Below are 15,120 nucleotides of genomic sequence, written 5' to 3' on the forward strand. Positions count from 1 at the left end.
ATAACATGATTAGTCTATTTTATAAGAGTTATCGCAACTATGCTGTTTGTTCCATATTCAGATGTTTGTACAACTTTGTAAGTACAACAGCTGTAGGACTATAGTCGAACAGTTGTTATACCATTTTAGTTCCATGTATAAAATGTTTCAATTATAATTCTACGGTTAATTGTGAGAAAATATCGTTCATGGTTATATCATTATCAACTTCCAAGTGAGTGCGTTAATTATTAAGCTTTTAATTAAAATGGTTACTCGATACCGAAGTGCTAATAGCTTGTAGTATGTATTATTTATGACTAATAAATGCTTGTTTGACATTCGAACGTAATGGCAATTTCTAAGTGAACATCGCGTAGGCATAATAACTATGATTAAGTTCCTTATAGAAAGGTGTACATCTACATAGTATCATAATTTGATTCTAGACGCTGGAAACTTTATTGATATTATATATTAAGTAATTTGTATTAATTTATTTGTGTTTATTATACTGTTTGTTTCCTACACCAAAATAATAAAAAAAAAATGTGCCGGCTTAGGCTGGGGTGAGTCGAGCGGTTATCAGGAGAGCCAAAGGATCTAGTAGGGCATCACAGGCACTTCGGACTTAAAAAAGGACGTCAAAATATATCGCCCGGAACTCCCGAATAGCTAAGGCCGACCCTAATCATAACATAGAAAACTAGGTAGATACGTACCTACCTAGATACTTTTAAGTAACATTGTATTTTGACATTTCTATTTTTAAATTATAATCAAAAGGTAAAAAAATAATATTAGATAAAAATTATTTACCCGACTTTAGAATTTGATTCAAACTTTTTACTTTACAATTAAATTTAGCCCTTTATTTTAGTCCTCAGGTCACTATTTTGTCTAAAGAGCTAGTACGAGGATTTTAAATGTATTCAAATACAGTTTTACGATAACTCATTTCCGAATGAAACGTCATTGAACTCGCTACTTCAATTATAATCACATGTGTGTACTCGCGTAACAATACCTTGAATTTAATAATAAGATGTCAGTAGCATCAAATTCTTTCTCCCGTTAGCATTGAGGATCAATCCATTGTTCCTGCCCCATAATAAACTCGAATCTTTAATGTATGTATGTACATACTTTCATTATGCTTTTAGCCTTTTGAAATCAATGCTAGATAACCTAATTTGTACCTTGCAATTTATGTAGACAAAGGCAATAACATCTGAATAGACATTAATTAATTAATTATTTATAACGCCCATTATATTAATCTAATATCCACATGACTGTAAATGTGTGAAGCCAAATAAATATTGGATGTTTGTCGACTATTGAAGCTTTTGCTATAATATAGCATTTGATATCGATTGAACAAAGTGTTTTTATCTACGGATAACAAAAGATCGTAACCGTAATAAAAAATAAACACAATCTATTAAGATTTCATTGTATTCCTAAAATTAAATTAATTTCTTAATGTATTTTTGTTTGCGCTATAGGTACTGCTTTAACCATAATTATTTTTAGAATGTTGTTTATCACTAAAACGAGTTTAAGTTCGTTAGCATCTTTATGATTCCTAATATTGTAGCCTTGCCGTGAATCAAGACCGAATACTTCTTAAGGCGATACCTCAAGGTCCATTTTCATACATTTTGTTTCACCTTTAATCTGGGTAACTAAACAAGTATTGGCAAGTAAAGAATTTAAATTCATGTCTAGTTAGTGATTAGTAGGTTATGCATGGATATTTCTGCCTTTAAAATTTCGTCATATTAAATTTTAAAGGCCGAAATATCCATGATTATTAATTATTTTTACGTTTTTCTTTCAACTGCGAGAACTAATCACTAACTAGACGTGAATTTAAATTCTTTACTTGCCAATACTTGTTTAGTTACCCAGATTAAAGGTGAAACAAAATGTATGAAAATGGACCTTGAGGTATCGCCTTAACGTATTATGATCTACTCAGGTAGGTAAGTGGTCCAGTCAATAGTCAAATTATGTCCATACAAAAAGCTGAGGTTCATATTATCTACCTGCTCAAGGTGCCTTTGAGCTTAGATCTATTTTTCCCTTATGCATACCTTAAGTATATTGTGTTACATACCTATGTCATAATTATTATGACAGCCAATCATGCCGCGTAAAATGGAGATGATATTTATATTTCATTTTTCCATGCTACTTATTGTAAATATTGAGAAACAACTAAAACTGATATATAAATTTTAATAAGACACTGGTATAGAGAATGTTATGATACGATCTTAAATCCAAAATAGCAGCTATTTACAGGCTATTAGACCGTCGGACAATACGTCCGTCCAGCCGTTTACCTACGCATTATTTATTGAGTGTGATTTTCACCGGATGATGGTCGGCACGACTGTCCTAGCTCGTGACATGGCGCCATTCACCACCATTATTTTGCCCCTTACACTATTTCCTACTAACAAGCGGTAGATGTTCCAATCACGTGCTGATTTAGATGTAAAGATAATATAACAAAGAATAAGGTGCGGCATATGAGTCAGAATTACGTCATGATGTCATTAAATCTGGACTTTCACGTCTTTTATCTGCGACCGACGGACCATAAATTTGTCCACCTGTCAGGGAGAGCATTGTATTTTTATGATTAAAAATGTTTAATGATTTTTATCGAAATATTTTATCAATCATAACAACTTGGACAAGAATGTATGAAAATTACAAAGCACTGACAACTTAGATTTTATAAATCAGAAAATTGATGAATCTGAAAAAATTATCGCTATTTTTTGCCTCCTAACTCTACGTCCAATAAAAGAACTGCTTCCAAATTCGACATGCTGTTACTTTTTGTTATCCTGGCCAGATACAGTGACAACGATGATCTCGCTGAAAATAATAATAGTAAATCAAAATTCAAAGAAGTTGTATGGAAGAAATATTTAAGACCGAAAAGTAGACAACGTGGTAATGGCGAAGGGTGAAATTGCCGAAAGAGAAACCGACACAAAATATATGGACTAATATACATAAATGTGGCCTGTAAATCGTTCTAATAATTAGATTTTATATAAATTACTCGTAAAAAAGGGGAGCTGGCAGGAGTCTCGTTAGATGTACTTTTCGCCACTGCAGTGTGGTTTATTTATATCTGATTTAAGTACTTATTAGGGAACTAGTAGAACATAGTATTGATTAATTCATTACCGTACCTGGACTGCGTAATTGAAATATCAAACGGCATTAAATTAGATAAAAATCTAACTTGTATTACTAGTTATATATACATAACTAGTGATAGTGATGTCAACTAATGAGTTCTCGATTAACGAGAGCAGGTCTAGTTAGGGTCTACGGTAAACTCTTAATTGGAACATTACATTTAATACCCTATTACTACGAGGCCTATTTCTAGCAGGCTTGATTTTATATCTTGGGTACAATAGCTTCAGTAGAGCCAGAGTTTGGCCTAAAAAACTAATCTTGTTACATATTGAAATACAAGTCTATAATAACTGTAAATTATAATTATTATAAGTTGCAGTAAAATTGTTGGTTAGAATTATTATTACTCTTCGAGACAAAATAAGTAACAAGGAACTAGGAAGATAACCTATAAAGTTTCATTAACAAAAATATACAAACACGTTGCGCCTTTAGGGGTAGGCAGGGTAAAACTGGGGCACCCACTATTCGGCTTGTGTGTAACTTTCCATGATGTGATAGGGGACAAACCTATCGCCACATCGAGCATAAATTCCAAATCCTATAACACTTTGCCCGACTCGACAGATTTGAACCCGGGACTTCAACGTGATAGTAGTACTGCGCACGCAATACAAATACGCCATCGAGGCATGTGTCACTCAAATATGAACAATGACATCTAAAGTATTTTATAGTTCCTAAGAGCGGATTAGACTTTGATTGCTATCTTTTTTGTTAATTACGAAACCGTAGCATGGGAAATTCGGGAATTCCACCCACTTTCAAGTTTGATACAATTTATCATAGTCGATCACATCGTCTATTTGTTTTTTAAATTAATAGAGAACAATACAATAACAACTTGACAAGCGCAGTTCAGATAACCACAAATAGGTGGAAAACTTTCTCTATAATCATCTATGTACAATGTTGTATTGTTCTCGATAAATCGCATTGTTAAGGGGCAAAAAGTAAAGTGGAGTCGCACAGCCGAGCTGGGACTTCCTCGGTCGGCACTCGACACGCCGATTTGCTATGATTGCCCCTCGGTTTCACTGATGTAACTTCTTACCACTTAGGCACCCGGTCTAAATTGCAGCCGCTGTTTGCTTCTTTGCAATGCATCCAAGTGCAATCGCCATTCGGGTAATTATCAAAAAAGTTAGATACGACGGATATTGCTTAATTTTGTGTTCAACAAGCTAAATGTAATGTTCATTCTTTTTACTTGTTTTCGAGTCAAACTGTCAGATGTTTTGTAAATTATTATGTTTCATTCCAAAATGTTTTAAATTGCGTTTCAAAATCGTTGGAGATATTTTGTTGTAAAAAGTGTTAGTCGTGTTTGACATTTCTTAAAATAATACGAAGCTTGTATTTTATATTTAAATTTCAAATTATGTAAGGAGAATGGAAAGATATTTAGGTCTACGGCCTCTACAAAATAACCAACTATGAATTTAAGTATAACATTTATTTATAACAAGTAAACATACCTATAGTTTATTGATATACCTACCGTACACATGAGGACTAAGTTCAGGTAAACCTCTAGATCAATAAACTTTGAAATGTTGTAAAATGTAGGTAAATATTGTAACTTTGAATTTCGGACGACCAACACTCAGTACCCCCTGTGAAGGCCGCAATCTTCGAAACGTTAGGAGAAAGTTATAATATAAAAAACCGCGATAATATCTGAAAAATCGATGTGAAAAATAGTTTTATTTTTTACATTTTAACACTTGCGTAAACAAAATAAATCTCAGCTCTCAGCAAACATGAGCAATTAACTTATTCCCCTAAAATGTTACACTAAACAAATTGTGTGCTCAGCAACCTGTAGAAATTGCGGAATTAGTTTGTGTTCGCTTTAAGGATGCCCATATGAGAGAAAGTTTGATTAAGCTATGCACTAGGCTGCCTGCTTGACAGGTTATGAGATGTTGCCCATATTATAGTAAAATATTCTTGTAATGAGTTTCCAGCTAACATGAGCAAAGTAACCACATTATTTATAATAAAAACGAATTCAATTTTGAAATCTACGAATTATATATAATACAAAAAAAAAGGAAGTTCCGGCATCTTCGTTTCAAAAATTTGAAATTTTCCCAATAAATTCTCTTAAATTAAATTGGCATCCCAAAGTATTGTGTTATAAAATATCTTCAAACTTAATCGCATAATCTATATCCCGAACGAATGCCAACACGCATTACCAAGGTAATTCTTAAGGTGCGTGTGAGTTTGTACAGATATGCTAAAATTGTTACTCCAATGTATTTACGTCACGCCTAACTATGTGTTTTATAAAATGTGAGTTGTGTGACATGATAACGTGAATAATTTTAATTTAAATAAAAAAAAACTATTATTATAACTATCAAATATATTATAATAGAGCCGCAAGCCAGAAAAATGGGTAACATAAAAATACTTTGCTACTCTTTTTTTTTATTCTATTCCAAATATTATTAGGGCTCTATCTACAAATATTACTGCAAGTATTAAGTGGTTTCAACAACTTCGTAAAAAAAATAGTGATACACCGGCAAGTAATTTATGTATGTATGAATGATAACCTCAGAACAATAATGACTGCCAGACCTTTAGTCCCCCAAATTTGTTGCTCAGAGTTCGTTAATGGAGTTGTGTGCACGTTTTGGTATTTTTATCGTAATAAAAAACATATTTATCTTTATTTAGGCGTTGCAGTCACGAATACGTAGGGCGTAACGTGGTTTTGCATGTAATGCGAGAACTTTCGAGGCCTTTCACCGTGCTATCCCTTGCGGGGTGAGCAATTTAAGACGTCTGTCGATCTGGCTTAATAAACATCTTATTGATATTATTATTTAAGTGATTCAAATTCAAAATTTCCAATTTATAGAGAAAGGACGATTATATTGGTCAAGTTGCCAAGCTGAATTTTATCCAGCTGCGTATTTAGTTTTGTTGTTTAATAGGATGCAATGCTTAAATGTGCACGAGTTTGTTGTTAACTTCTTTTTGATACTCCTGTTTAGATCAAAGCACGCGCATTTAAAACACCTGCACTGTATGCGTTATCTTCTTCTCCAAATACATGTTTGCAGCAAATATTTTTTTTTTTTTTTTAATATAAATTAATGACAACAAAGAGACGCCCACTTTATGGTAAGCGTCACGACTGCTCAGAAATAGTAACAACAGCCAGAACTTATAATAACGAAGCAATGCGCGACAATGCACTTCGTTCGTTATTCTGAGTCATTAGATGGTAAGTCTCGTTATTCCCAGTAAATGCACCGGGTACAGTATCCTTTAAACTGAAAAACAACTGCTTGCTTCGCGAGTTAAATAGATATTGTGGTGGTAATTATCTAGAAGGACACCCGTATATATCTACCATTTCGAATGTTATTAATCCCATGGACTCTCTTTAAGATAAAGTATTCACATATTGCACGTCAATATTTCTTTGTTACATATTACACGCTTTGAAATCATAGTTAAGTGTAAACACAATCGTAACATTTGGCTGTCGAGTGTCGGTGTTCTATTATTATCTAATTGAAACTTAGCAACCGTGATAAATTCTGCAGTCCATAGATGTAATGGTTGGTTTTAATGCCAGACATTTGCAGGCACGATTGGAAACTATGAAGTGTGAACATGTCATAATTGTTCTAAAATCGATATCGCATGTTATGGTACCTAACTACCTACGTAGGTACTCTCATTGATGTTATCGTTGGAACCTTGGGGCCGTCGATTTATTACTTGCATTAATGTGCTACAGTTCGATATGAAATAGTAAAAGGCACGATTTCTATCAAGTAGAGTTTTTATGAGATAGATCTGTCGAGGTTATCGTTTAATTTTTTCTTCAACTGGAACGGGTTTGCTTCATCAGGATGATACTGTATTATCTTAAAAACAAGTGCACTAAAAACTTTGTTGTTGCACGTCATACAGTCAATGGAATTTCTGGCAGAACAAACCCAACGAAACTTTCTTTTTATTAAAGGTATCAAAGCACCTACGACTCCCTTAATCATAGATGATCATTTATCATCAAGTAACCCGTTTGCTAGTCGAAGCTCAGTTCATATTGATTACGAGGGAAATCGGGTAAGTTAATTAAATATTAAATAGCAGTGAACGGCAATATACATCGTGAAACTAACTGGTTGATACAAAAAGGTGTTTGAGCGGTAACCACGAACTAGAAACGCTGTGTAGGATGACTTCCCACTATGTAATTACTTTGAAGGTCATACGAAGGCGATCGATGTGGATGGCATAGAATGTAATAAATAAGGTACAAGTTCGCATAATTATTACACCTTGTATACCAAAGTTAGAAGTTGATTATAATTTACAGTTATGACATGCAGCACAATAGGCCTAAAGTGTATGATTGCACAAAAAAATATTTATACCCAAATCTTTTTATAACCAAATATAATACGTACAAAAATTACTCAGCTAAAAATAACCTTGTTTGCTTTAAATTTCCTCAGCATGATTAACATCATTTCCACATTACGATCTATGTCTTAACATATTACACAGTTGCACTCTAGTTTAATACCTCAAGATTTCATTGCCAAATGAAGGTAGGTACAATAAGCGATACCTACAGATAATATCTTATTAAGCATTATATACATGGCTACTTAAATTCTGGCAAAATAGAGACAGTATTTATTTAAATCCGCGAAAAAAATTGAATAATCGACAGAACAGTAACAAAATAGTTTCTTGTCTTTTATAAGGGTCGAAGAAGTTCCGAAGAATATTACGAAATAAATTTATGGGGAATTTTTCTGCATTTATTCATTGAATTAATATATACTTACATCATAAAAAACAAAAGTGTTTTGCGTACCTATGTGAATTTCATTCTGGCGTCAAATAGTGAATATATATCCGGTTCTCTAGAACATATCATGGAAAGAAAAATACATAAAAACTTAGCAGACAAAAAGTGCAGTGTACGATAGCTTTAGAATTTCTTGCAATTTTTAATTGTGTCAAAATTATTTAACATTATTATAATATTATTTGTTATTTAACATGACACTGAAAATTACTTTTGAGTAAATATGGACTTAATAATAGAGGTTTATAAGAACCTAACCACTATTTCTGGAGTCCCAAACTGCAGGCATAATTCATTACTAACCAAGAAACTACACATTTATGCGCCAAGGAAAACTTACAATATTAAAATTCAAACAGTCGAACAAATGTGAACATTTTTTGCAGCAGACATCGCTAAAAAGTATATACATTTCTGGACATTCAAGATATAAACATAAATTAACGAAGACGTAAAAAAGAACAAATATACTAAAATACTAAAAATATTCCGCCAAGCGTGGAATGATTCACTACTACTACTACCTTTACCATTCGTTATTTTGTTATAACAAAGTTGTGTAACGTGAAATTACGTTTACACATCTCAACAACGCTCGCGGCACGAGCCACTGTAATTAATTAATTACACTTCACTATGAGAGAGCAAATGGTTTACGTAAGTGGTTGCCATACTCGCTTTTGGATTCCATGGAGAAATTATTGTTTTGTAACTTTAAATGTTTAATTAAATATATAACGAGCGAATGTTTGAAGGGCTTGTTTTAAATCGTAAGCGGTTTTTTATTCTGTATTTGAACATTAAACAGGTGTGCAAAGGCCAGACGGTTGAGTGCAGGCCCCTCGTGTTATAGAATAATTTATAGACTATACTGTGTAACCCTTACTTAACGCATTGGGTGTATAATAAGTATTATTATTTATTTATGCTTTGTGTTTTTGTATTGACTGCCTCGGTGGCGTAGTTGTATTGCATGTCCGGTACAACAGCGCTCTGAGGTCCTGGGTTCGAATCCCGGGTCGGGCAAAGTGATATTTGGGTTTTTCTGCTCAGTATCAGCCCGGAGTCTGGAATTTGTGCCCGATATGGCGATAGGCTCGCCCCTATCACATCATGGGACGGAACATACTTGGCGAAAAGTGGGTGCCCTAGTTGCGCCTCTGCATACCCCTTCGGGGATAAAATGCGTGATGTTATGTATGTATGTTATGTTTTTGTATTGGTAGGTACTTAATTCAAATTCTTGAAGTTACTTTGCAAGTATAGCTAGGCATGCCTAGAATCCCTAATCTTTTCTTATCTATCTCAAACCTCTTGTTTGAAATGTCAAAGCAAGAGAAAGCTGTAAAACTTCAATAAACCGCAAAGAAATATCTTATCAGTTGTAATATCAGTATAACCAGTCTCTAAGTACATATCTAATTGGTCAAGCACTCTGAACCAAAATAAAGATGTTGCAACCGGCAACCAGTTTTGTAACGTTTGCCACGCACACGTAAAAGATTGAATTCGGATAAAATATAAAATAAATATTGGAGTAACATTGCCTGCTATTACTTTATACACAATGTTGCTACTTAACACACTTTATAAATAGCATTACTGCTTTGACAAATCAATTTTGCAATTTTTCAGTAGCGTACGTACACCATTAATAATAATGTGATATAATAAATGCGAAAATTCGTGAAGGTGTTGAAATGTTTGTGTAAAGAAAAAACAGTAACGATTAAACGGATTTCAATGTTTGAGATACGGATTCATCATGAAGTAGATGATCATTATTAGTTACTTACTTTTATCGTGGAAAATTATACAGCGTGGCTTTTATTCCGGGAAAAGACTTTTATGAGACATTTTAGCCGCGAGCCGTACCTGGTGGACAATAAAATACAACATTTTTTACATAATAAAAACTCAGCATTGTTAAGCTTTTAATAGTAGATCTAATGCAACGTTTTTATTCGTAATTAATCATAAAATGAGATAATCATGGTTCGAAGTTTCAAAGTTAATTCCATTGTTAGTTTTTGCCGTTTCATTTCTATTTTGATTAAGATTACTTACTTAGATTTTTGACCCCGCTTTGCTAGTATACGAAACGAGTATATTAAACAATAAAAGAGGTTAGGCCTCTGTTTACCACATCTACATTCAAAATACTTACAAGAACACTCCGGTATGCAGATTTACTCACGTCGCTTTCCTTCACCGTTACAAACTGCAATAAAACCTCCGTCTCAGAAGTTCGTTCCACTCTTATTAGTCTATCATTGCATACTTTCGGAGTTTACTTTCGAATAACTTATGCATTTAAATCAAAATTTCATATTACAGTATAATTTAATAACAAAATCATAATCAAAATTTAAAAAAAAAGTGTCATACCACAAAACCACAAGCGACGTCCTAGACGCAACGCTCTTATGCCCTGCGGGTGCCACGGCAGGTCCCGGTGGAATGCAGCCTCACAGGAAACGGGCAATGACCGCCGACAACTCGCACACACGCCACTATGTAAATCGTGGTAGCTATTAACAATCCAGTAAATGCTTAATTTCAATAGCTAGTCGCCAGAAGCTGCGTAATCAAATCTGCAGCTTTTATGAGGGTTTAAATAGTCTTTAGGGCGAGAAACTAAGCATTTATAAGGAGTATAATCTTTGTATGCCTTGAAGGTAGCGAGCATTCGTATGCAAGATTTTTTTTTGTCAAATTGACCGTTTTACGTGATTTTGTCTCCGTGTAGCAATACAAGTACCTACTGCCGTGTTGCGGTGAGAAAGACAACCTATATTTTTACTGGGCATTATGAAACTAACATCTCAATGTAATAATTACTCCGCCGCGAAACTGATGATAAAATTTATTAAAAAGTGATTACAATTTTTATTGATTAAAAAAACGTCATTACAATATGTTACTGTCAAAAGAATCTTGCACGGTATTATGCATAGAACAGTTGCATGCTTGCCATTAACTATAATGAGTTGTTTACAACGGAATAGAAAAGTAAAAGTTATTCTATGATTTGCGTACGCGCACTTGTTTTACGGAACTAGATTTATTGGTCTACTTCTTGTTCGGAATCACTACTTAGTCTGTATGATGATGAAACAACTATAATACTTTATGCTTAAAATGTATTTTGCTCTGCATTTCATATCTCTTTCACTTTGCTATTCCAATTTGTTAAAATAAATCTTACCAACCATTTTTATAGTATCTATATCTTATTAAGTTTTGTCAAAATATTTACTTAGTCGTAAAACAGTAGACATATTAATGCAGTTTTAATTAGACACAAATACGTATTTACCGTGTTCTTTATAGGGAAGTACGATTGCAAAAGGCCACACTTTGTTTAAAAAAATCTATAATTAGCTACTAAGATATAAGTAATCTTTATGTGCAAAAAAACTAACATCGCAGATTCCTATACAAAAAATTGCTTAAATATAGCGCTTAGGCGGATAAACGTCACTGTAAAGCCAAGAGAAGATAGTATGCCTTAATTGCGATTTATTACCATTGATGCAAATACTTATAAAAACCTCATTCCTTCAGATTATCATAGTATATTTTGTAGCGTGAACTCAAAAGCTAAGGACTATGTCACTAGCTACGTATAACTTGTACTCAGTACATAGACTTGGTGTTTACACGGTCCAAGTAATTTAGGTCTGCTTTTATGTAACGAAGGTAGCTTGTATTGTTTGTGGACAATGACACGCAGGAAATTGTATGCCGGCGATTACGCGATAATTAACACGAGAATGTCGCTAATTGTGCGCTTACGCAAGCATTCGAAATAAACCGGTATCGAAGAATCTTGCCGCCATTTTTGACACTTGCGCTGGATGTGTTGTGTTTGGCGCCCACAATCATCTCTGGAAATCAGTTAGTATACAATGTCGGTAATTGTTTGCATCAATGTTTCGAAATATACAGATGCAAAATATCGGCGCATCTTGCCGCCATTTTTGACGTTTGCACCGGACAGGAGGTCATATTAACGCTTTTAGATAGACTCGACAAAAATATGAAGTGTTCGGGAATACAGCAATTCTGATTCTATTTTATTTACGCTAGAATCACGAAAGAAGTGAAAATGTTCAACCTTTCTCATCAAAATAAAGAAAACAAATTAGAATGGCGGAAGAAACTGGAATATTTAATGTCAAATGTGGGAAGTACAAGAAACTAAACAATACTTGTACAATATAAATAATAAAAAATAGTATGTATAAATCATTACAATGTGGTTAGCAAGTTACATAGTACATATAGGTTACGTATTATTATTCTAAGTTATAAGTTATGACGCATTCATTTATGTTATCGAAGGCGACTTTTTTACATTCGCACGGTTTTTGGTATTATAAAATGTTAGCTTGTGTTAGCCGCGAATTATCCTTGACATTTGTACCGAGACTCGAGTTAACGACTCTATCGAAGAATATATATTGTAATTAGGTATTCAATTCCAGTAATTGATATGAAACATGTTGATGAATTATTGATAGTCGAATTGATGAACAAATATATGCAATTTTTGTTTAGCAATGTTTATAATTGTCAGTGTGTTTAAGTACAATTATGAATAATAGTGGTATTTTCCACCAGCCTCTAAACACTTGTGCGTTTAGTTCGTTGCTAAATATGACAATCTTCACGAATCGCCTTTCGTCGATTTACCAAAAAAAAATAAGTATAAATTTTTTCGAAAATATTTTTTTTTAATAAAAAAAAAGAAACAACCGTTCTCTGTATCAAACGTCTGTATTATGATAAAGCGACCTTCGTTGTTCTTTTAATTTTTTAGGTACATAATATTTTTATTCATTTGTTTGTATTAATTATAATATTCTAAGCTAACAATTATAACATCACGCACGTAAATATGTATACCTACGTTGTTTTACCAAAAATGTTAAGAAGATTACACAAGAACAAAAACCTGTACTAGGTCAATATTTAAGGATAAACTGAACGCTTTAAGCGCGCATGTAGTGAATGCCCGCGTGTCCCGCATGCCTTGACACAGTTCTGGCGGCACCAACGTCGTTCATTCATAATCACCTGCTTTGGTAGGTACTGAACCAGTTAGCGTAATAGCATTAAATACAGGAAGGGGCATATTGATTACTACAAATACCTTTTACAAATATATGGTTGGTACTCATTTTGGTACATGAATATAAAATGCATACAAAAATAGTAGGGTCTTAAAATATTTTTTTATTGTTAACAGTAGTCTATTGCGCAAAATAGAAAGGAGAAAAAATTCAAGGACGGCACGCATACGCGTGATGAGTCGGCACGTCTAGCGCACTTGAAATTTTCCATAGCACGTAGACATTTTAAGTGAAGTGGCCTCTAAGCAAATGTCAAAACCGTCGAGAAATTCTCAAGAGAGCACATGCGCAATGGGGATCCGATCAATGCACCCCGGCGATTGCGCGCGCCACCCTCACCCTAGCTCGGTCGCAGTCATCTACGCAGTTCGCCACACAAAAACACCACCTTTTATATTAGACTCGCCGCTTTGCTAAAAAAATAACAATCAAATTAACAATTTATACGCTAGAAGCGTCCAAAAATCGTACTGCAAACGCGAGGTGCTTCAACCGCTGCGTTACGCCTGATTCAGCTCATTAAGGACACCCACACCTTCCGTCCGTCGTCTGCGGCTCTCGAGGCAGTCTTGCACCAAGTCGGTTCGGCATCGCGTGACTCATCGGATTATCCCGAAGATTTCGATCGTTTAATTCGTTCCGATAGTGGTGTCCGATACAGCCGGTGTTGTGTAGTTGTGTCTGTAATTAGTGCAAGCTCGGATGCCGGTGGTCCGGCCGCGTGGTATTGATGAAGGGGCCCGAGGCCTCTGCTGAGGAGTGAGGAGGGCCGCCAGCCGCAGGGATGGAAGAGTGCGACGCCATTTTCTATGACGACGACGCGGAAGCTCAGTGCGATATGGTACGTCCTATACGATTAACCTTGATAAAAAACCTTCAATAAGAGCGAAACAATGCAATTAGTGCAGCGGTTTGTTGTTGACATTACTTTCAAACAGCCTTTAACCTTAGTGTGAAGTTGTTCTATGGATTATATAACTCTATCAAATTATAGTGAAATGTGCACGTCTCTACAAAATGGTGGTCTCCGAATTTTTGCAACGTTGCAATAATGGTCGTTTATTATATTCTTCCGATTCTTATACGCCTTGGTGTAAATAAACTGTACTCTTTATCGATTAATACTTCGGTTTTGCTGCATATGCGGCACATAACTCCGCGAGACGTGTTAACTTTGCGTGTCAAGATGCCGACGTAAATAAAATATAAAGATGAAATGGAAAAGAAAATATTTCCTTAAAAACTATAGCCACTTCCTAGTTTTATTAAAAGCAAATAGTGTTTTCTAAACAACCCCAAGGAAGAGAAATAAAATTCTCCAAAGATTAACAACGACTACATCACATGTTGAAGGAAATCACCTGACTCAAAACTGAAAACCGTTAACTCGAGGAAGTACCGTAAACATCAACTATGGTGGTGAGTTCACGGCTAAAAGATAAAGTGAAACGTGTAAAAGTTATTTTGGATGGACATATGCAGTTACTGTACGGTGCTACTAAATTAGTCAATTACACACAATGTGCGTATATTGCTAGTAAGACATTCCAGTTAATTGTATATATCAATTTGTACTTCGTTTCTTCGCAATTAACTTTATGTGCCTTTGTCATTTTTGACATTTAGGCTGTGACTATAAATCACAAATAAATAGTTTTGTCGTCATAAGAACTGAAAGAGATTTAGAAGTTGTTGAAAAATCTTCATAGATGCTAAATTTCTAGGAACTTTAAATAATAATTATCTGATGAACGAAAAAGCATGAAGAAGGATATATGTTAAACCTTTGAAATCTTTAGAAGCCGTCGGTAAAAAAACATTTTATTCTCTTTTCTTGACTACTTTTACAACTTTACATCCTTAACACCGAACCCATTTTGTATAATGTTTGTTACATAATAGAAATATAATTTTAAAAGT

General features: G+C 34.2%; 1 protein-coding gene across 4 annotated transcripts in view; it reads left to right on the forward strand.

The window, feature by feature from the left end:
- LOC115446875 overlaps positions 1 to 15,120 on the forward strand; it is a 45,633-nt gene that overhangs the window by 6,301 nt on the left and 24,212 nt on the right. Inside the window, exon 1 of one of the 4 annotated variants that reach the window (XM_030173686.2) lies at positions 13,552 to 14,041. The exons of the other annotated variants lie outside the window; for them this stretch is intronic. Coding sequence (XP_030029546.2) covers positions 13,985 to 14,041 — 57 coding nt within the window. The 5' untranslated portion in view covers positions 13,552 to 13,984. Of the gene's footprint in view, positions 1 to 13,551; positions 14,042 to 15,120 lie in introns of those variants that run through there. 4 annotated transcript variants of the gene reach the window in all.

This window comes from Manduca sexta, chromosome 20 (genome assembly GCF_014839805.1).
Source record: "Manduca sexta isolate Smith_Timp_Sample1 chromosome 20, JHU_Msex_v1.0, whole genome shotgun sequence".
Lineage (NCBI taxonomy): Eukaryota > Metazoa > Arthropoda > Insecta > Lepidoptera > Sphingidae > Manduca > Manduca sexta.